The following is a 21,587-nucleotide window of genomic DNA, read 5'->3' on the forward strand; positions in this document are numbered from 1 at the left end:
TATCCTGGGGTAAAGGACTGAGTTAATGAGGTTTCTTTAAAGAATGAAGGCCTTTAAGAACAATTCATTCAGGCTATAGAACCATAATATGCTGTGAGTGTATTGTCCAACACTTTGTTGTAAACTTCCAGTCTGGTGGATGGGAAAGCAGGAAATATTTTGTGGGGAGCACCTGCTACCCCTTGGAGTCATCCCTGATGAAGAAGCAATAAAGAAGATCAAGGGAAGGAGAGCTGGTTGCTCTGCAATCTTCACACCTTCGACATCCACCATTGGGATGGGAGGGACCGTAGCTGAGGGCTTGCTCTGCCACTGAGCTATCATAGCTCAGTGGCAGAGCAAGCATCTACTTTGCATGTAGTAGAAGGTCCCAGCTTCAATCCCTCGAATCTACAGGTTTGGCTGGGAAATATCCATCTGAAACCCTTGAGAGCTGCTGCCTAGCAGTGTGGACAACACGGAGTTAGATGGACTGATGGTCTGACTTCGCATTAGGCAGCTTCAAATGTTCCTGGGTACACACTTTTTTCTTCTTCACAAAGAAAAATACAGATATTTATGTGTGTACTTGTAACTAGGGTCAGATGTAAAGGCAAACAACCCAGGTGACCACCAGGCATTTCATTTATTTTCAAGATTAAAGGGCTTTTTTAGATTACAGGAAATAAATTGGTTTCTGTTTGCTTATATGGCATGCATAAATACAGATTTACAGATACATGCATGCAAACTTATCTTATATGACAGGGACAAATCATGCATATAGATCATGCATCAAAGTCATGAAAGGTTTTATAAACGCAGTGAAAATAAGGTATTCAAAAGGCGAGAATAAGGCGAGCTTAGGGGGGCAGGGCTCTAAAGATGCTCCTTGCCTGGGTTGCCATTTTTCTAGGGCTGGCTATTTCACCCAGATTTCACCCTGCTTTTCACCCAAAGGACCACTGCCCCAAGTTCCCCAACCCCACCCATTATTCTTGCTGGAGGCTCTTCTCTAACTGCTGATTCTTTATACTGCAATACACTTTCTTCAGAACTGGATTCTGAAACAGGGAATGAGATAGGATAGGATAGGATAGGATAGGATAGGATAGGATAGGATAGGAATGGAATCTGTCTGGATAGTTATGGAAAGATTAAAGGAATTTTGTCATTTTAGACTAAGTCAAATATTCCTGTATACAAATATTCCTATATATTGGACTCCTGGAGAAAATCTTATCTATGTAGTCACTAAGAGTTGGCACTAACTTGAAGGCACTGAATCAATCAATCAATCATTAATATATTGGACTAGGTCAAATATATAAATAATAAAATATTATTTTATTAGTAAAATAAAACTAATAAAATTAACCAAATTAAATTAAACAAGTTAAAATCCAAGCTAAAATCACAATCAGAATTACAGTTTTTAAAGTTTCAAATTAAAAGTTATTTATAAAGCTAAAAAACTGAGAATTATAAAAACTAAAGAACCTACCAGATGTAAGCAACAGGAGAAACATTTAAAACAGGGACAGCTAGAAGTCATGTTGCATTGTACCCACACAGCAAATAGAGGCAGAAATTGCCATTATATGCTGTGTACCTTTCAAGTCAGAAATGGTTGCACTAAATAGCTTCTTGGAAGGAGACTATGGTAGTGAAATCTGCAGACATTTATATAGGCAAAGTTCCCGCTGTGCCATATAGCCACGTTATATGTGTACTGATTCAGCTCTCATTTTATAAAGTAGTTATTATAGGCCACTGCTCACCCTCATTCCCCTCCTTTGCTCTGAATTCCTTCTCATTTGTCTATGTATTTTTGGAAATGTGGCTTGGAAATGAAGGATGCCTTCAGGATATTAGCATCTTGAAGTTTATAGTACATAGCGAGCATTTCATTCTTGAGTTCTGTGGCTTTTGCTGTTGTTTTTGGAACAGATTGGCCTCATTTCCCTATCAATTCTCATTTAAATTTGTGACAGGGAGTTTATCCCAGTTGGCTTGCTGCTGGCCCAGAAGTCATAAGTTGGCAGGGGAAGAACCACCAAGTCAGCTTGAAGAGAGGGAGCCATGTCGCAGTTCCTGTTTTTAGCTGTTGCAGGAGAGAGGAAGGAATGGGGAGAGTAGATGCTAGGAATGTGCAGAACTGGACAGATTGTGAACTGGACCGCTGCGAACCAGGCCAGTTTGAGTGGTTTGGTTGTGAACCGCTCCAAACTGGTTCAAGCTCATTCATCGAAGCATCCAGCCCAGCCAATCAGCTTGACCAAACTGGTTCACATACCCATGGTTCAGTCTGAATTTGGTTCAGATTTGGACCGAACTGTGCCAACCGGTCCATGTACACCCCTAGTAGATGCTGCAAGGAAGGTTGTAAAGGAACAACCTACTGAGAATGAATGGGAAGAAAGGGAACATTTTCAAGACTGTGCAGGGATAATTTAATCACACACTCCTTTCCTTTCTCTCTAACATTTGTATGTGTGGCAACCTAGTAGTGGTCCTTACTAATAAGCTGAAGCTGTGGGAAATGATCCACAGCTGCTTCAGTACCAGCAGTCATACTCTTGCTCCCTTCTGGCCCCACCTAGCTATATTTGAGCCATGTGGGTTGGCCATTTGTCCTGTAGGGAAAGGAAATCCCCAACCCTAGTCATTCACCCAGTTGGGAATTTCCCTCCCCTACTGGGAGAATGACCAACCTGCAGGGCACAATTACAGCCAGGGCAGGGTCAGAAGGGAGTGAGAGAGTGTTTGCCTGGTACTTAAGTAGCTGCTGCTTGTTTTCCCCTCGTTAGCATGGGTCAACATGCTAACGCTTGTTAGCAACAGTGGTAACCAGAATTCTTAACATGTACACACGCTAGTGCATGCAATGGGCAGGTTTGGATGATCACCTGAAAGTCAGTCAAAAGAAACCAGAGGCTCTAGATGAGTGCACACTCCCAGTGCAAATGCTGTTGCACATACATAAGACTTTGTTTTGGTTGGTGAGGAGGACTGAGGATCTGCTCAAGATATTTAGATTCCCAAGGCAGCAAATCTATGGGGGGGAAATAATAATAACCTAAAAAATAACAATTTACTGCCCTGAGTGGTAACCAAAATTTTCCATATGCATTCTCCCAGCGCATAGACACACATTCCGTGTCAGTTGAACCTGCCGATGTCGGGCTGCCAATCTTGGGTTCGCCTGCCACCCTGAATTCGATGCCTAACTTCAAATCTCAGTTACAGTTGTTTGGCAAATGTTGAGTGCTGGAGGGAACCCGACACTGACAAAATCTGTGTGACTTCTTGCTTGCACTGGGTTCCTCTAGTTCCTTCTGACTTACTTTCTGGCGGTTGTCTGAACTTGCCCAATATATAAACAAACCAGGAATGCATTTTCCCCCCAGGCTACTAGAAAGGGCCACAAAGATCACTCCACACTTGTAAGAAAGCACTAGAATATGGAATAAACTTGTTTCTAGATGACCAGATGGTGCCAACCTGCTTGTGCAAAAGAAAGACAAATACTGTGCACAGCACACATCTCAGTGTTTTGCACAATGTGCCATTTCCTTTACTGTCCAGAATGTGTTGGCAGATAGTAACTGGCATCATACTCATGTGAACAGCACTTCAGTTTGACAGACCTAACACAATTAACTCCACCACTCCTTCTCTGTGGCTTCTCTGTGGCTTCAATCCTATGTTCACCACTTAAATCAGGGATGTAACTATAATAGGGCAAGGGGAGACAGTTGTCTAGGGGCCCACTGCCTTGTTCCCCCCCCCCAGGCAAGTCACATGACTGAACCCCTAGCTGCGCACCCATCCGGGCTTCCTTCAGTTGTATTCATCCTCCGAAATTGATGTGAGTGTTAAAAGACCTGGAGCTACCAGAAAAGCATGTCTTTCTCTAGTTCCATTAAATGACTTGCATCATCCACAATTTACAAAACCTTTAAAAAAATAATTTAGGATAATGTTCGATTGTGGCAGATAGGTTATATATATATAAATTTTACTATGCTTTTTGTTACCACTATTCAGCCTCATTTAAGATTTCTTTACTTCATAAGCTGAGCTTCAGTGAGGGGGGGGGGCATTTTAAATCTTGTCTCTGGGCCTACTCCATCCGTGCTACGCCCCTGGCTTCAATCCCCCCTGAAGTAAATGGGATTTAAACAGCTTCTGTGCAGGATCATAGCCCATGCCACTATAAAGTCACATTTTATTTGCTCAGAGCACATTTGTCAATGGCTTCTGCCTTCACAGCTAAAACCTGCTTTTGCTCCATAGTATCAAACTGAGTCCACATCACTCTAGCAGTGACAGGGCAGCAGTTTCAAATGTCATCCGTTGGTTTCTCTAGATACAATATGCCATGGAATAACCTCTTCCTTGGCCTTCATTGGTCAAATAATCCTCTTGCCTTTTGTTATGAGAACTTCCTGCATTTTATATGAGAGGTAGACATGAGCCCCCTTCGGATAGTCAGCAAGCCTGCATACTGCACCCATGACAGTGCTGGATAGCCCCTTCCTCCTGTCAGCTATCTGACTTCATAACTGTCATTGGTCTAGTTTAGTTGAACACAGCTCCCACCAGCCCCCTCCTGCATTGGGCCCTTTACTCACGTGTAAAGGGTGATCATGCAAATCACCCCTCTAAATGCGCTATAAAACCCTGTTCGCACGATTGCCCTTTACATGTGAGTTCATTTGATTGCCACACCATTTACCCCTGAACAAAGGATGTGCTGAGAATGCATCAGCCCATCCATGAGTGATGTTGGGGGGTGGGCATGTTCTCAGCATGACCCCAATGATATTGCATGTAGGGGGCTGGTGGAGGCTGCCTTCAACTGAACTGGCTCATTGTCTTTAAGACTTTCTTTGAAAACTAAGGCTTGTGCTATGAGGCTAGGTGAGGTTTCCTGTTAAGTTTACTAGAAAGGAACTTTACTGCCCTGGAAATTTTGCCCAGTTGCCAAAACTCACGCAGGCATCTAATTCCCCTGGCTTCCTTCCTTGCTCTAAACTACATTGGATTTGTGCAAGGCTAACATGCTGCTTTTGCAGAAATGGTGGGATAGATGTAATAAGCATTTATAGATCTCATTTTAAGTCGTCAAATCATTTCTGCGTAGGAGACTTACCTACTCATAGCTTACTATAGAAGCTTAATTAGTAAAACATTTAGAGCCTCTTCTCACAATCTCACAGTCTGTGAGAAGGGCTCCAGAATGGATGAAACCTACCTTCTCCGCAGACAGTCACGACACCGTTGATGGGCAATCCCAGCGCTCCTGACCAGCCAAACCCAACTTCTACACCTGGCCTTTATCCAAGACCAAGGGCTCGAGCATGCCCTTGACTCAGCTGTCAGGATTGTGTGTGAGCTCAGGCTGCTTGCAGCCTGAGTTCATGCAGAGATGGGCACCTAGAGCTCCCGTCTCATGGAGATATCCCCCAATACACTTTGGTTGTCATGCGGTGCATTGTGGGATGCCCAGAAGCCCGAGAGCAGCATCCCTGCCTCCAGAGATCTGTGCTGCTCCAAACAGCATGGATCATGTAGGCACACAACAGCACACCTGGAGGCACACCATCTTTAGGGCGATGGTGAGTTGGATCTTGCTTTCCTGCCTGCCCACCTGCAGGTAGTGTGAATACCCTTACAATTCCATCACTTACCATTTTCAGTCTTAGATTTCATTGAGGCTCTACGCACGATCAGTGTGTAGAGCCTGCTGGGCTTCTGCGGGGAGAGCCGTCTGGACCCGCTTTCCCCACGAGTACTCGGGGCATGTTGGGGAGAGCCCGGTGCTGAGAGACTTGTTGTAGCCTTGTGATCAAGGTTCTACTCATGAGTTGCCGCTGCACGGAGCCACACCATGGCAACTCACAATCGGTTAAATGGGGTTCATGGAGCGCTCGCTCCACTAACCTCAATTAAGGGTGGGGTACTTTCTGTGGTTTGCTGGCGGATGCTGTGCAGCTCCCGTTGCAGCACACGAGCACAGGAAGTGGGCTAGGCTCCCTTAGCCTGCTTTCCTGGGGTAGTGAGAATCGTCTCATTGTCTTATCTCCTAAAACAGTAAGAAATTGTAACCTCAGAAACAGCTGAACAAATTCTAGCATGTGAATGTATTTGTTTACTATCCTGCCTTTTCTCCAAGAAGCTCAGGGTGGGATACATCATGGTTCTGCCTGCCACTGCAATCCTCGCAAAAACCCTGTGAGGTAGGATAAAGTCACTAGTCTAAGATCATTCAGAGTTTCATGGCTGAATGGGGATTTTAATCCAGGTCTCTCTGGTCCCAGCCCAGCACTTTCACTCTTGCACCACACTAGATCTCCAAAGTGAGTCTATCTTTGGCTTGTTGTTTGTCACTTGAAGCAAACAATTCTTTATCAGAAATGATCTTTAAAGGTATGGTTCTAAGACTTATATCAGTGAGATCAGTGCTTTGCAGTATGTACATTTCCACCCCAGTGCAATGCCATGAAACATGATATTAGATGAACAATGCAGAGACATTCTGATTTGTGTCGCCAACAGATATACAAGTATAGGTGTTTATCATTGAGATGATAGTTATTTAATGGTGTCTTGCAAAGCAATGGTTGAAAAGGTTGCCATGCAGAGGGAAAGCTCAAGAATCCTGCTTTGGTAGATGGAGTTTGAGAAGGCATTACTTTAAAAAGGGCACTGGAATTGGAGTGATCTTTTCATATTTAAATTCCACCAGCAAAATCTTCTATCAAAAGAAGCAGAGGTCAACCAGCAGGGGAAGCTTTACAGCCAGATGGGTTTCCCAGGTTTTATTAAACCATCCTCCAAATTATACACAAGATTGATGTTAAAAACATATGAGGAGAGAAGTTTGAGCTCTGAGGGTTATAAAACTTTAAAGAGGAATATTTCTTATATGCCAAAAACATTAAAGTTAACCTCGAGTCTCCTGTGCATAAGGTCAGATGGAAATCTATTCATGAATTTGACAGAGGGGTACACGCTTTACTAGAGTACCTTTGTAAATTAGTCCTAGTGCCTCAATTTACACTTATAACAATTGTACCTTTGCAGCTTCAAACTGATATACTCTTGGTAAGCATTTTACAGGAGAGAAGAGGCAGCTCTGAAAAACTTTGATGGCATGCAGTGGTAATAATTTTGCTCATAAAACCGCAGATTAATAGAGCAAGTTTCCCCCCCTAATTAGAATTTTCTCATCATTCTCTCTGTTAAAAATATACTAAACATTTATATGTAGGGCAGTGGAAAATAATATGCTAACCCCTTGATTGTGAATAGTTGTTTTGGCAAAAAGTACATATTTGATCTGCATCAGAAATCAGTACACAAATGCAAAAACTGTTGTGCACACCCTCCAACATTTAACTGGTGAAAATAGGGACATGCCTGTGAATGTGTACAGGGCATGGCCACCCTGGAAGGTGCAGCCTACTGTTGTGACTACAAGCATGTCACAAATGGAAAGCAGGTAATAACGTTTGGGGCAGTATATAAAGATGGTAGGTAGGTAGGTAGGTAGAGTACATGTAAGGCACATTATTCGGATTACCAAAGCAGATGAGCCAAGCCCATAACCTCCAACATTTCACAGATAAAAATAGAAATTCTGTGCATGTAATTATTTATTTTTGGATTTATATCCCGCTCTTCCTCCACAGAGCTCAGAGTGGTGTACATCGTTGTTTATCCTCACATAAACCCTGTGAGATGGATTGGGCTGGCAGACAAGTGACTGGCCTAAAGTCACCCAGTGAGTTTCGTGGCTGAATGGAGAATTGAACTCAGTTCTCCCCAGTCCCAGTCCCAGATTGCCCAGGCCACTGTGCAAAGAAGCTTTCAGCACAGGGATGCTGAAGCCTTCTTGCAGATCTGCAGCCTTCCTCTGTCTCTGGATGTCAGATAATGAGGTGAGTCTCATGATCAGTGAGACCCGCTGGAGAGGGTTCTGTGAGGAGAGCGGGCTTAGCTCATCAAGGCAGCAGCCCAGGTGGCCGGATCGGCCACCCACATGACTGCTGGCTCCATCATGGAGCTGGCGGAGGCTGCAGGGATCGGGGGCTGTGCAGCCCCTGGAAGTTCCAGGGTGCCCCGTGTGAATGCGCAGGGCATCCTGGAGAGACACCCAGGGCTGGGAAGCTGGTTTCAGTCTCCCAGCAGGGGTCTCCTCATGTCTCCTTATGTGTTGCCATGGAGCCGCACCGCGGCAATACACGATCAAATAGACGGGGTTAGCGGAGCGCTCGCTCCGCTAACCTTGTCTAAGGGGAGGGCTACCTAAGCGGGTTACCTGCTTTGAAGACACTGGGCTCGCCTGCGAGCCCGGTGGTTCTCACGCTCGCCCCAAAGCAGGCTAGGCTCCTTTAGCTCGCTTGTGGCTGATCGTGAGAATCTCCTCAGTATTTGTTAGTGTGTTTGATTTATATACCACCTGACTCTGAAGACTCTAGGCAGTTCGCAACCATAAATACAATAAAAACACAATAAAACAAACTATTAAAGCATCAATGATTTAAAACAATTCAAACAATTTAAAACATTCAAAGATTACTGGAAGCCAGGCTAAAAAAATGTGTCTTAAGGGCTGACAAAAATGTTCAGCCATGGATATCTACAGGGAGTGCATTCCACAGCCCAGGAGCAACGACAGAAAGTCCGCTCCCAATTTGCCACCAGACAAGCTGGCAGCATCCAGAGATGGATCTCTCTCAATGACCTTAATGTGTGGTGGGGATCATGCAGAAGAAGGTGCTCTCCCAGGTAACCCTGTCCTAAGCTGTTTAAGGCTTTAAAGGTAACTAGCTGGGCCGGGCGCAGAGCATCTGCACCTCTAGTTCTCCCTTGCAACACGGTTTTCTCCCTTGCCCACCGTTTTCTCCCCTGCCCACCCACCCGCCCGCTGGCCAGTGCCATGTTCTTTGCCTGCCTGCCCACCGCCACTTTCTCCCACCTGCCTGCTGCTACCGCTTTCTCCTGCCAACCCACCACTGCCGTTGGGGCCCACCCACCCGTCTGTTGGCAGTGCCTTTTCCCAGCCACCAGCCCACCTTGCCGCTTCACTTTTCTCCCCACCCCCCACTGCTGGCAGCTCGCTCGCGAACTCTCGCAAGAGCTGCCATGCATGGGATTAGTGATTGGTACCTAATGGTGCAGCAGGGAAATGACTGCGTGGGAGATGGTAATGGTAAACCCCTCCTGAAGTCTCCCAAAGACAACCACAGGGCTCTGTAGTTGCCAGGAGTCAACACTGACTTGATGGCACACTTTACCTTTTATGCCTTAGAGAAACCCTGGAGACCAATCTAGCCGCTGTATTTTGGACCAACTGAAGTTTCTGAAACACATACAAAGGCAGCCCCAAGTAGAGCACATTGCAGTAGCCAAGCCTAGAGGTTACCAGAGAGTGCACCACGGTTCTGAGATCATTATCTTCAAGGAATTGATGCCTAATAATGTGCCCAGTGATTGTGCTGCTCCTGCGCCCAGGGACAAGCATACATTGGGAGGCAGCTAAAATCAATGGGATTTGTCAGGATCAGGATTCCCTCATAAAGTAAAGTAAAGTGTGCCATCGAGTTGGTTTCAACCCCTGGTGACCACAGAGCCCTGGAGGGGTTTACCATTGCCGCCTCCTGCGTAGTGTGAGATGATGCCTTTCAGCATATTCCTATAGTGCTACTGCCTGATATAGGTTTTTCCCATAGTCTGGGAAACATACCAGCAGGGATTCGAACCGGCAACCTCTGTTTTGATAATCAAGTCATTTCCAAATCCTTTGAAGAAAAATTCAAATAGATGATTATATATATTTATCTTAAAGGACAGGGTTCTTCTTTGCTTTTGTATGTGCAATGCAACCCTGAACGCGTTTGTTTAGAAGAAAATCCCATGAGTTCAATGGGTTTACTCCCAAGTAAGTGTGTATAGAACTGCAGCCTTAGGTTTGGGCTGTGTGAGTCTCTTCCCACAGCCAACGGGAGATCTAAAATGTCATTGTTGCATATTTGTGAGTCAGTCCTAATACTGTTAGAACTGCCACTAATGTGTGAATAATGGTTGACAGTTTCCAAAGTATAGCAGTCAAAGACAATTTAGATCAGATGTCTAACATGGTTTTATGGCTCACCTCATATTCTATCAGTGCAAAATTAAGCAGTAAGATTTTTAATAGATCTCCAACCAGTTCAGTATATTCAACGGTACCTGCCTTACCACTTTGAGTCAAATGTAATTACATAATGTTGCATTGATAATGTATACTAACATTTGTAAACCTTGTTCCTGGATAAATGAATATTTCATCTTTGTTAAAAAGGTAGAGTTTAGGACCCATTTATATTTCATAGATGTGTAGGTTGCATGGTTCTTTAAAACTATATTACATTTTGACATTTTTAAAATTCCCTCATGAGATTTCCAAATGTTTGCTTCTTCATCACATTATATTGTTTCCATATTTTTGTGTTGGCAGTAGGGATGTACAAGCTTCCCTGGGATTACCTTGGAAAGACTAAAAAATGAATCCATTTCTTTCCCCACAAATGAGAAACAGCTCAGTTGTTCACCTGAGCCAATCCAAGGCTTTGAAAAGCAGCCTAGGTGAGGAAGCAAGCCTCTTATGCCAAACTAGCAGGCTTTTTAAAGGGGTTGCACCCTGGAAAATGGGGAGGGGGAAGAAAGACAACCTGCTATGGGAAAGCATCTGATCCTGAGGGACTCCCATGAGAGGCTGACTTTCCACTTCCTTTCCCAGTTTTCTAGGATGCATCTCTTCAAATCTAGTGTGTACAGCCAAGCAGTGGAGAAAAGTATGGGTCCTCCATGCCCAGTATTCTTCCCCCCCTTCCCCTGTTTTCCAGGGTGCAACCCTTCAAAAGGCCTTATTTGGCATAATTTAATGTAATGCAGCCCACTGACCCATCTTGGTCACGATCCTATTTATCTGAATCCAATACTAGGTTTTTCTTAAATTCTTTGATGTAGTGTTACATTTAGAGAGCCCCTTTCTCATGATCAGAGAGAAAGGGCTTGAGGGAAAGCAGGGAAGAATCCTCGAAAACTTACCTCCTCGCAGACGACGATCGCCTCTGGTCTGGTCTCAGAGATTGCACTCCCAGATGTTCAGCTGCCTTCTCTGGCAGCGTGGAGGGCCGGGGTACCAGGAGTTGTTGCCCCCCCCGAACTCCCATAATGCACAGTGGAAGTGTGCAATGCATTATGGGATGCCACCAGTGTTGGACAAGGAATTCCAGGGCATCAACCTTTTGCATCAACTATCAGAATGACCACTAAGGGCATTGGGAGTAGAGCTACAGGCACTATGGGCGAGTTAGTGAGAGTCTCTTTCCCTGTCCCTGCTTGCTTCTACTCTATTACCCCTGCTTTGACTCCTCACGTACTTCTTGTGGTGAGTCAGTCCTCTTCCTTTCCTCCTAGAGGGAAGATGGAGACATCTCTCTCTCTCCCTACCTATTCATTATGTAGCTGATAGACAGGATAGGTCTTTCCTATCTGAAATGTACTTCACCAATAAATCAAATTAGTTTAGACTCTACAGTGATCCCCATGCATGTTCCTTAAATAGCTGCAGCAACTAAACTCTGCAGTCTGTAATTGGAGCGGTAACTTCCTTGGATTTTGATAAATAATGACCAACCTCAACACCCGACACTGTCCAGGAGCTCCTCAGTCTCCTAGCCTGGCTTATTAAGAACATAAGAACAGCCCTGCTGGATCAGGCTCACGGCCCATCTAGTCTAGCATCCTGTTTCGCACAGTGGCCCACCAGATGCCGCTGGAAGCCACAGGCAGGAGTTGAGGGCATGCCCTCTCTCCTGCTGTTGCTCCCCTGCAACTGGTGTTCAGAGGCATCCTGCCTCTGAGGCTGAGGTGGCCTATAGCCCTCTGACTAGTAGCCGTCAGATATAGTAGCTTATAGCTCTTGCTGGCAGACAATTTAAAAAATGGGGTAAGGGAGCACTAGTCCCCTTAACCCCTTTTAAGAGAATGGCTGGCTTGGCAGGTTTGCTGTGGAGGCACTTCCAGGATCAGGCGTGATCCTGTTGGTTCTCACACACGGGCAAGACCGGGCTTGGATTCGTTAGTCCAGTTTTGCCTGCATGTGAGAACAGCCTCCGAGTTTTCTTCCTTTCAGATAAGTACAGGTATAACCTGTATTTAACCTGCATTTTTCAGGGGGTCATCTTAATTCAGAGTTGTCTTCTATTTTGATAAATATGGTATTGTCGACACTCACTGGCAGTGGTTTGTCCTGCTTTCAGAAAAGGGCCTTTCCCAGTTCTATGAGATGTCAGACCTTCAGGTTGGGTTGGGAAAACCCCTGTATGAAACCTTGGAGAGCCACTAGCAGTCTCCTGACCCAGATGGACCAATAGTCCGAGTCAATCTAAAACAGCATCATATGTTCATGTTCATCATTGTTTTGTATTCTTTACCTTCTCTTCTTATCCCTTTTGTGTTAGTGTTATTCCTAACATTAATCGCTATACATAGTAAGGCTGAGAAAGGGGGACATGCTTGTCTCATTCCAATACCTAAAGAGGATTTTTCTGGTTTTTATTTACAGGATACTGTGTTAATGTTTCATCATTATTGCCTCCTTTGAGGCTTTTGCCCTGACAAACTTCCGAAAGAAAGCAATAATGCTGGCTAAACTATTTCCAATAAATAAAATATTGGGTAGAAGCAAGAGAAGTTTAAGAGCTTGGTATATGCAACCATTGTCATAACAGTGATGTGTGGCTACACCAGGACCTGTTATTTTCTCTAGCATACTGTGGTATGAAATGATGCTGTCACCTGTTCAGATTTTATATATGTCCAGTTAACTCTTCCATTATTTTGGTGACAGGCTTGCTAATTGGAGGGAAAAGGTGCAGTTGTTACTAGACAAAAGATAAAATGCCAAAAGGTTATGATGGCATAGAACATCTGCTATCTTTCAGGGAAGAGAAAATTACCTACCTGTAATTGTTGCTTAGTGGGGAAAAAATGCAGCAAGCTAGAAAGCCTTATTAAATGGTTTTCCTACAAAATTTGCAATCTGATGTCAGAGTGTAAAATGAAACAACACACTGGGCAATTTTGCCAAGCATTTGTCTTCTCCACTTAACCCACATGATCTTTTCAAAATGAGTGGGTGAAAGATGGATTTGTCTGGATGCACAGAGATACTGCAAAGCAGAATGTCTCGGGGATTAAAGAATACTTTAGGATTCACATATAATGCTATGTTTTCTGCAATGAATTCTCATGATGTCTGGGTCCTACTTGTACCAGCCACTGTGGTTTGTTAGGGGGTGTCAGATGTAATGCCATTTGTCCCTTCTTTTTAGCTTAAGTCAGTCTTTTCCTTGAAGCTCAGAGGTTGGGTTTTCATGACCTTCATGATGCCAACTTACTGGGAGATTCCAAACGTTTGGATGTTTCCAATTTCTGGTCATAAGAACCCAGAAATTTTCAGCACTCTTGGACCGATGTCAACCCAACATTTAACAGAGATTGATACTCTAGAATGTGAACTAAGGCTGTCAATCTTTGTTAAATGTTGGGTTGGAGTGGTACCAACTCAGCATCACCAAAAAACGTTGTGCTCTTACAACTGGAAATTGTGAGTGTGCACACCTTGGGAATCTTCCATTTCCTGGTTAGCTGGCATCACATGAATTATGAGACCTCACCCAGAAGAGACAACTTTTGGAAGGGTTATTTAGCCTACCTGTTTGGGCTAGACTTTGGGGGTGTTTCAGAGTTAAGTCAGAGAAGGCTGGGAAGCTAAATGAGCTAAATGGTTTGCTGACTTTTGCAGTTGTCCAAATGTCTATCAAAGGTCTAAAAATAAAAGTATGTTCCCAAAGGAGTCAGGCAGAATTCATGAGGGTCAATGTCCCTGATCAACAACCCCAAGCAGATTTACTTGTTTATTTTTATTTATTTGATTTCTATACCACCCTTCCAAAAATGGCTCAGGGCACTTTAAACAGAGAAATAACAAATAAATAAGATGGATTCCTGTCCCCAAAGGGCTCACAATCTAAAAAGAAACACAAGATAGACACCAGCAACAGTTGCTAGAGGTATTGTGCTGGGGGTGGATAGGGCCAGTTACTCTCCTCCTACTAAATAAAGAGAATCACCACATTAAAAGGTGCCTCTTTGCCCAGTTAGCAGGGGTAGAGACCACAGGGCTCTGTGGTCACCAGGAGTTGACACCAACACGACGGCACACTCTATACCATCAGGCATCAGTGGATGTGGCACCTTACAGATGCATATAAAGAGGTCCCTGTTCCCAAGGAGCTTATGAGCTAAAAGAGACTGTGAGGAAAGATCAGAGGGAGACAAGGAGGGACAAGAATAGTGAGAGAGAATAAGGTGAAATGACCTTAGCATATAGCTTAGTTGCTGATGGCAATGAGAATTAAGAAGTGAAGCCAAAGGGCACATGGAAAAGATTGGTTTCTGAAGAGAAATTTTGCCTTATACTGAGTCAGACGCCAAGACTCCAGTGCCTAGAACACTCTGCCAGTGACTAGATCCCATTGCTGCTGTGCTGCTGCTCATCTATTTAGATGGACAAGCAGTGATGCCAAGAAGCAGCACCCATTGTTCACTCAGGGACGTGCTTCACACAATCAAAGTGAAGCACCTCAAGGTGTGGTGGAGAGTGGGGAGAGTGGGGAGACTCTCTGTGGGGAGAGTGGGCTTAGCCTACTCTCCCTGCACACAAGCAGAGCGCTCACCCTGGGTGGCTGGATCGGCCACCCACACAACTACTGGCTCTATCATGGAAGTCCCAGGATGCCCTGCGTGAGCATGCAGGGCATTCTGAGGAGACCCCCAAGGCTTGTAGGAACCTCCCGGTCAGGGGTCTCCTCATGAGCCACCGCGCCATGTTGCACCGTGGCATCTCACGACCAGGAAACCCATGTTAACAGGGCGCTCGCTCTGTTATATACAGCTACTTTTTTGCAACAGATATACAATGTTATAGCACTAAATTGCAGCGATAAAATCCGAAACAAGGTTTTAGAAATGTGTACGGTACCCTGCTGACAGCGTAGGGACTGCGGTGTCACAATACAGTAAGTACAGAAGCACACTTAGCAGATACGTTGTGATACTGTTGTAGGGGTTAATCTTGAAAGCGCCCAGATAGGGACAGAAAAAACCCATGCCTGAAATCCTGGAGAGTGGCTGCCTCTCAGTATAGTTACCTGTATAGTTATCTTAGTATAGATAACACTGAGCTAAAAGAATAGGGATGTGCTCGAAACGCGATTCGGCATCTGAAACACAGCACAATCCCTTTAAAACTGATGGCTTGCACAGCCCCTTTAACATACCTCCCGCTCTTCTGCTCACTGCCACTTCTGTAATTGTGGCGCTTCCCCCAGCTCTGATTGAGCACTGGCAGGGCGTCTCCTAGCTGTCCCTGCATGATGCCAGCATGCACATGGCTGCCTTGCATGTGCAGAGGCCATGTGCATGCCAGCGTTGTGCAGGGGCAGCTGGGAGACGCCACACCAGTGCACAGTCTTAACTCGGGGGAGTGCCACAATTATGGAAGTGGCGGTGAGCAGAGGAGGAGGCGGAGGAGCAGGTATGGACCTGCTCTCCTGAGTGTTAAAGGGGCTGTGTAAGCCATCCGTTTTAAAGGGATTGTGCTGTGATTCAGATGCCAAATCTCATTTCGAGCACACATCCCTATTCTTTTAGCCTAGTGTTATCCACATTGCCAGGAAGCAGGTCACCAGGATTTCAGGCATGGGTCTTTTCTGTCCCTACCTGGAGGCTTTTCAGACAGCAGCCTTTACCATGGGTTTACCGCAAGGCTTTACTGCGAGTTTGGGGCATAATGGATACTCAGATGCAAAAAGTGAATTTTTTGCACCCTGGATATAAACTGGGCTAGGTTTCAATATGGAGAGGGAAACCCAAATCGTATGTCAAGTGCTGTCTGAAATATCACATGGACTCCGGGGTAAATCTGGTCAATACGTAAATGCACACCCACCCTCCCAAAGTAAAGTTGCCATCTGAAAAAGCTCCTGGAGAGCTCTGAGATTGGACTTGGGAGCTTCTGCATACAAAGCATGATCGCTGCCAGTGAGTTGCAACCCCTTCCACATTACCTGGAGGACTTGGCAATCAGAGGTATTGATATATCCCACTCTACTGTGGCGAGGGCATAGGGCATTAATTCTGAATTTCATTCTCCATTTTGCACTGATCCACCCCTCCCAGAAACACTGCAGGTTGCAAACCTTCCATTCTGAGAGTAGAAGTGAAACATATAATTTTACTCATTTCACTCTGGTGGTAATTTATTTCAAACTGGATTCTATAAGACTCATACCTGATTTTTGAAGCATGGCATAGCTGAGCTCTTCTATTGCCAATTCTGTTTCTCACCATTTCACAGTGCTTCATGCTGCAGCCTGTGAGTACCAGTTTAGCCTATGGCCTCAAAGACTCAAGAGACCAGGAGAGCACACTTGGGGTGCAGATCTTGTAATTGAAAAGTGCTGTGGTGTTTTTCAAAGGCTTATCATTAAGAATGGCAAAAGTTTCTTTCGTGGCAGCTGGGGACTGCACAAGTCGCTCCTCCGAATTCCTTGGGAAACGTCCAGCATCCAGCCCTAAACACTATAATTTGGAGCATTAAATTGCTACATTTTACCTCTTCTTATTTTGATATTATCGCAGTTATTCTGTCCCAAGTTGCCTTTGTTAGCTGAGCTGGCAGAATTCTACTGGTGAGGTGACTGTGCTCTCATCTTCAGCTAGGATGTCCATGGAAATCCTGATGGGGCGAGAGGAGGCAGCTGTTGAGCAGTGGGCATTAGACATCATTCTGGCCAGTGTATCCTCTTCCAAGTACTGTTTCCAGGTCCTCCTGCTGTGGCGTCAACCTGTTTCTTTCACTTACACGTAGGCTTCCATACAAATTTAATGGCTCCTTTGGGGCCCTAATTTCTTCCTTTCCCTCCAAGCCACTTTTTCTGACTTTCTGGCAGACCAAACAAGGCCAGGCAGTTGGGAGTTGTTTTATTAATGAAAAGCAGCTTTTGCAGGAGGCAGTTAAAAGCAGAGATCTGGCAGGAGGAGTGGGTGCTTAACCTGTTCCTAGCCAGTCACTTTCCCACTCAAAATTGCAGCTCAGCGGCTTTTCTTCCCACACCAGTATCTTGTACTGGGCCAGAGTTTGCCTCAGAGCCGGTAAATGGTAATTGGCTCATAGCTGGTAGTTCCTTTAATGTGTGAAATTCATCCCTTCCCCCAAGGTAGGAGTAACTCTCTAACTAGTTTGTGGGAGCAAAAGGCTGGCAAAGAACATTATTAGGGGAGTGAGAAGATTATGCTATACATCAAATACATAGGTAAGGAAATTAATGCAGTTGAGGTAATTAATGAGTCTCCTGCCTACCTGGCTGTACTACTGACTTCTGCTGCTTGCTCTGGTGTAGAGGAATGAGTGAGTAAATGAGGCTTTTTTAAACAATAAGGGCCTTTAAAAATAATTAATTCAAGATATAGAATTATTTGTATTGTCTGACGTTTTGCTGTAATGTTCCAGTCTGATGGACAGGGGAGCTAGAAATGTTTGTGGGGGACTACCCACTTTCCCCTGTTATGCCTGACTGGAGGCTTTTTGAGTCCCTCATGGCTCTTATGAACTTTCCAAATTGTGGCCTCTAGGCCGGGTGAGATTCTCCCTTCTGTGTAGCTATAGATGGCGGAAGACAGAGCCAGTGACACGTGTTCTTTTGTGCAACTCTCTTTCTGCAGACCCATTCTAAGAACGGCTGAAGAACATGAGACCATATATAAGACAATGAAACTCATCCCTGATGTCTGTAGCCAACTTTCTGATGCAGAGCTGAAGGAGCTTAGCACAACTGTCATAGGGGAGCACTGGGGGAGAGGAAACAAAGGTAGGACAAACACAGTCAGTCAGACATTTTTGCTAACTATTTACTTCTCTAACTGCTAAAGCAGATACGTATATTTTGACCAGTATTGGTCAGCTGTGATATCCTTGTTATTACACAATCCTCATTATTACAGCTTTTCTGAGATCTATAAATGCAAGAGCTCCCAACCCCCACATCAGACTTACAAACCAGCCAGGTTCCATCTCTGCTGTGTCTTTTATTCTAATGTTTTCTACTTGTCACATCTTTGTATGAATCCTACAGGGTTTTTTTTAATCCCCTATTCTACAATTGAAAGAGACTTTCCATTATTCTGCTAGAAAGGTGCACGTGGAAAACTGCTTAATGGAAAGTGCAGTTATGCCATTCGTTCCCTTTTGATTAGATTCTGCAATTTTTGTTTGCACTGATGAGGTAATCATTTTATTATTAACTCCTTTGGTTTCCTATGCATTAACTACCTCTCTCCCTTTCCCCCAAATGTCTCCTGAGTCGGGGCTGCAGCTCTGTAGTAGAGGGTCTGTTATGCATGTAGAAGGTCCCAGGTTCAATCCCTAGAGAGACTCCTGCCTAAAACTATGCAGAGTTGCTGCCAGTTAGACAACACTGAACTAGGTGGACCAATGGTCTGACTCAGTATAAGGCAGAATTCCTCTTCAGAAACCAATCTTTTCCATGTGCCCTTTAGCTTCACTTCTTAATTCTTATTGCCATCAGCAACTAAGCTATATGCTAAGGATATTTGACCTTATTCTCCCCTCACTAGTCTTGTCCCTCCTTGTCTCCTTCTGTTCTTTCCTCACAGTCTCTTTTAGCTTGTAAGCTCCTTGGGAACAGGGACCTCTTTATATGCATCTGTAAGGTGCCACATCCACTGATGCTTGATGGTATAGAGTGTGCCATCGAGTTGGTGTCAACTCCTGGTGACCACAGAGCCCTGTGGTCTCTACCCCTGCTAACTGGGCAAAGAGGCACCTTTTAATGTGGTGATTCTCTTTATTTAGCAGGAGGAGAGTAACTGGCCCTATCCACCCCCAGCACAGTATCACCCACAATCAGTATGACTGTTGCTGGTATCTGTCAAGTTTCTTTTTAGATTGTGAGCCCTTTGGGGACAGGGGGCCATCTTATTTATTTATTTGTTATTTCTCTGTGTAAACTGCTTTGAAAGCCTTTGTTGAAAAGCGGTATATAAATATTTTTGTTGTTATCTTTGGTAGAATACAGGAGGGGTTTACCATTGCCTCCTCCCACACGTATGAGATGATGCCTTTCAGCATCTTCCTATATCGCTGCTGCCCGATATAGGTGTTTCCCATAGTCTGGGAAACATACCAGTGGGGATTCGAACTGGCAACCTCCTGCTTGCTAGCCAAGTTACTCCCCTGCTGCGCCATTAGGTGGCTGATGCCTGATGGTGCTGTGTAAATAAATACATTGAGCGGGATTGAGACAAAGTTGCTCATGACTAAATCCCTGTTGTGCCCTCCTCTCCCATAGGGAGTAGCTTAACATCAGATTGACCTTGGAGGGGCATGTCAGACAGACTCAATAGATGATGCAGGAAGCAGAATTAGTGATTTAAAAAATGGTTTTTATTCTTAGGTACAGGATAGAGGTATTATTCTCATCCTGGTCACTCCACAGAGCTTGGTTTTTGTTGTTGTTGTTGTTGTTGTTGTTGTTGTTGTTGTTGTTGTTGTTTTGCATATAACCCAGGCTTCTCTGTAGTCCTGCATTAACCTTCTGCATGCAAAGCAGACACTCTACTACAGAGTTGCAGCCCTGGCCCAGGATACATTTGAAAAAAAGGGAGAGAGGTAGTTAATGCATTGGAATAGTTAATGCAGAGAATCCCTGCATAGTTAATGCCTTTCTGGCCCCCTCTTGTATCTGACATGGAAAGTCTCCTGCTCAGAGGGGTTTGCTGAGCCTACTCTCCTTGTCCTCTCAACTACCATGTAATCTCCTGTGCTAGCAGGTAGCCTGGCTGTGTCCTCTCCTTCTACTTCCTTGTCTGGGGTTGTGGGTATCTTAAAGCAAGGATGAGAGGGTTGCTTCTATTGGTCAAAGCCTGCTGGTCACAGGTAAGGGAAAGGCAGGTCTACAAGACCCACTGTGATCCCTCTCCTCATACATCAAGCTTGCTTGTGGGGGCAGCTGGGTGTACCTGAGCTGTCACGCAGCAACTCCTCCCTTGGTAGCTTTTCCGCACCATCCAGATGCCTTACACCATGCCTCCCCAGCTCACAGACCCATTGAGGTGGGAAATTAATAGGAGAGCTGGTCTAGTGGTAGCAAGCATGAATTGTCCCCTTTGCTAAGCAGAGTCTGCCCTGGTTTGCATTTGAATGGGAGACATGTGTGAGCACTGTAAGATATCCACCTTAGGTGATGGGGCCGCAATGGGAAGATCACTTGCATGCTTGCGTGCAGAAGGTTCCAAGTTCCCTCCCTGGCATCTCCAAGATAGGGTTGAGAGAGACTCCTGCCTGCAACCTTGGAGAAGCTTCCGCCAGTTTGTGTAGACAATGCTGAGCTAGATGGACCAATTGTTTGCCTTGGTATATGCACTTAGTCACGACTAACTTAGTCCGTACCTGTCCATTAATCAGTAAGAAAACATGTTTCTATTATTTATTTATCTCTGTTTTGTGGTGTGCATCATCAAGGCACCATAACATTTAATCCCATTGTTGGCTTGATGATGAATAATGGTCCCTGGGTATGATCTGATATGGAAAAAGGCAACATGGAACACAGCAGTAGGGATGTGTGAACTGGCTTGAGGTCAAGCCAGTTCCCCACTGAACGGGGCTGGCTCGAGGGGACACCCTCAATCTGGATTAGGCCCAGTTCGGCTCGACCTGGGCATACAAGTAACCCATGTGCATGTGAGACAGCCTTCAAAATAGCCACCGTTTGGTGGGAGAGGGCTGGAAAGGCCTGAAAATGTGTGGAGGGAGGCTGGTGGGAGGGGAGGGGAAGCTTCAGAGATTCACACACCCCACATGGCTGTGGCAGCACCCCCCGGAGGCAGCAAAATTACCCCAGGCCTGGCAGTGAGTTATAATGTTTTAAAAAACTTTTTGAACCCCGGATTGGCTCAAACCCGAGCCAAACCGTGGAGGGTGTTAGGGGATGCACAAAACCAAACATGCCCAGTCCGCTTCAAGTTCAGCCCAGACTCAAACTGAACTAGGAAAGCCGGTTTTGTGCACACCCTTACACAGCACGGAGCCAGCTGAGAGAAATGAAGTGATTTTGCAACCAGCTCTCTCCCTTTTCATATTTATGCATTCCACATTCCTTGATATTGATTTCAGTGCTTTCAACCCATTCCTCCAATCTATTTCGATAATTCGGAATGCTTAGCCTGTCTTTTGTGGGGTCTGTAGTATCACTGGGGTTTTATGTGTCAATCATGTGCCAGTCAAAGCCTCTGTCAGTTAGCAAAGATTACACAGGACAGCTTCACACGACTGCCAGTGAGCCAGTGAATAGGAAATATTTAGGTAAAATTCCGAGAAATGGGAGCACATACTTCTGATGGATGTGACTTCTGAACCCATCCATGTGTGGTTCCTGTGCTGGTTCCTGAATTCCGCCTGA

General features: G+C 45.0%; 1 protein-coding gene across 4 annotated transcripts in view; it reads left to right on the top strand.

Moving 5' to 3' along the window:
- CNBD1 (cyclic nucleotide binding domain containing 1) overlaps window positions 1-21,587 on the top strand; it is a 275,403-nt gene that overhangs the window by 106,242 nt on the left and 147,574 nt on the right. For all 4 annotated transcript variants that reach the window (XM_053313410.1, XM_053313411.1, XM_053313413.1 and 1 more), the window contains one exon: window positions 17,830-17,975. In XM_053313410.1, the coding sequence (XP_053169385.1) occupies window positions 17,830-17,975 (146 nt within the window). The remainder of the gene's footprint in view (window positions 1-17,829; window positions 17,976-21,587) is intronic.

The sequence above is a fragment of the Hemicordylus capensis genome, chromosome 4 (assembly GCF_027244095.1).
Source record: "Hemicordylus capensis ecotype Gifberg chromosome 4, rHemCap1.1.pri, whole genome shotgun sequence".
Classification (NCBI taxonomy): Eukaryota; Metazoa; Chordata; class Lepidosauria; order Squamata; family Cordylidae; genus Hemicordylus; species Hemicordylus capensis.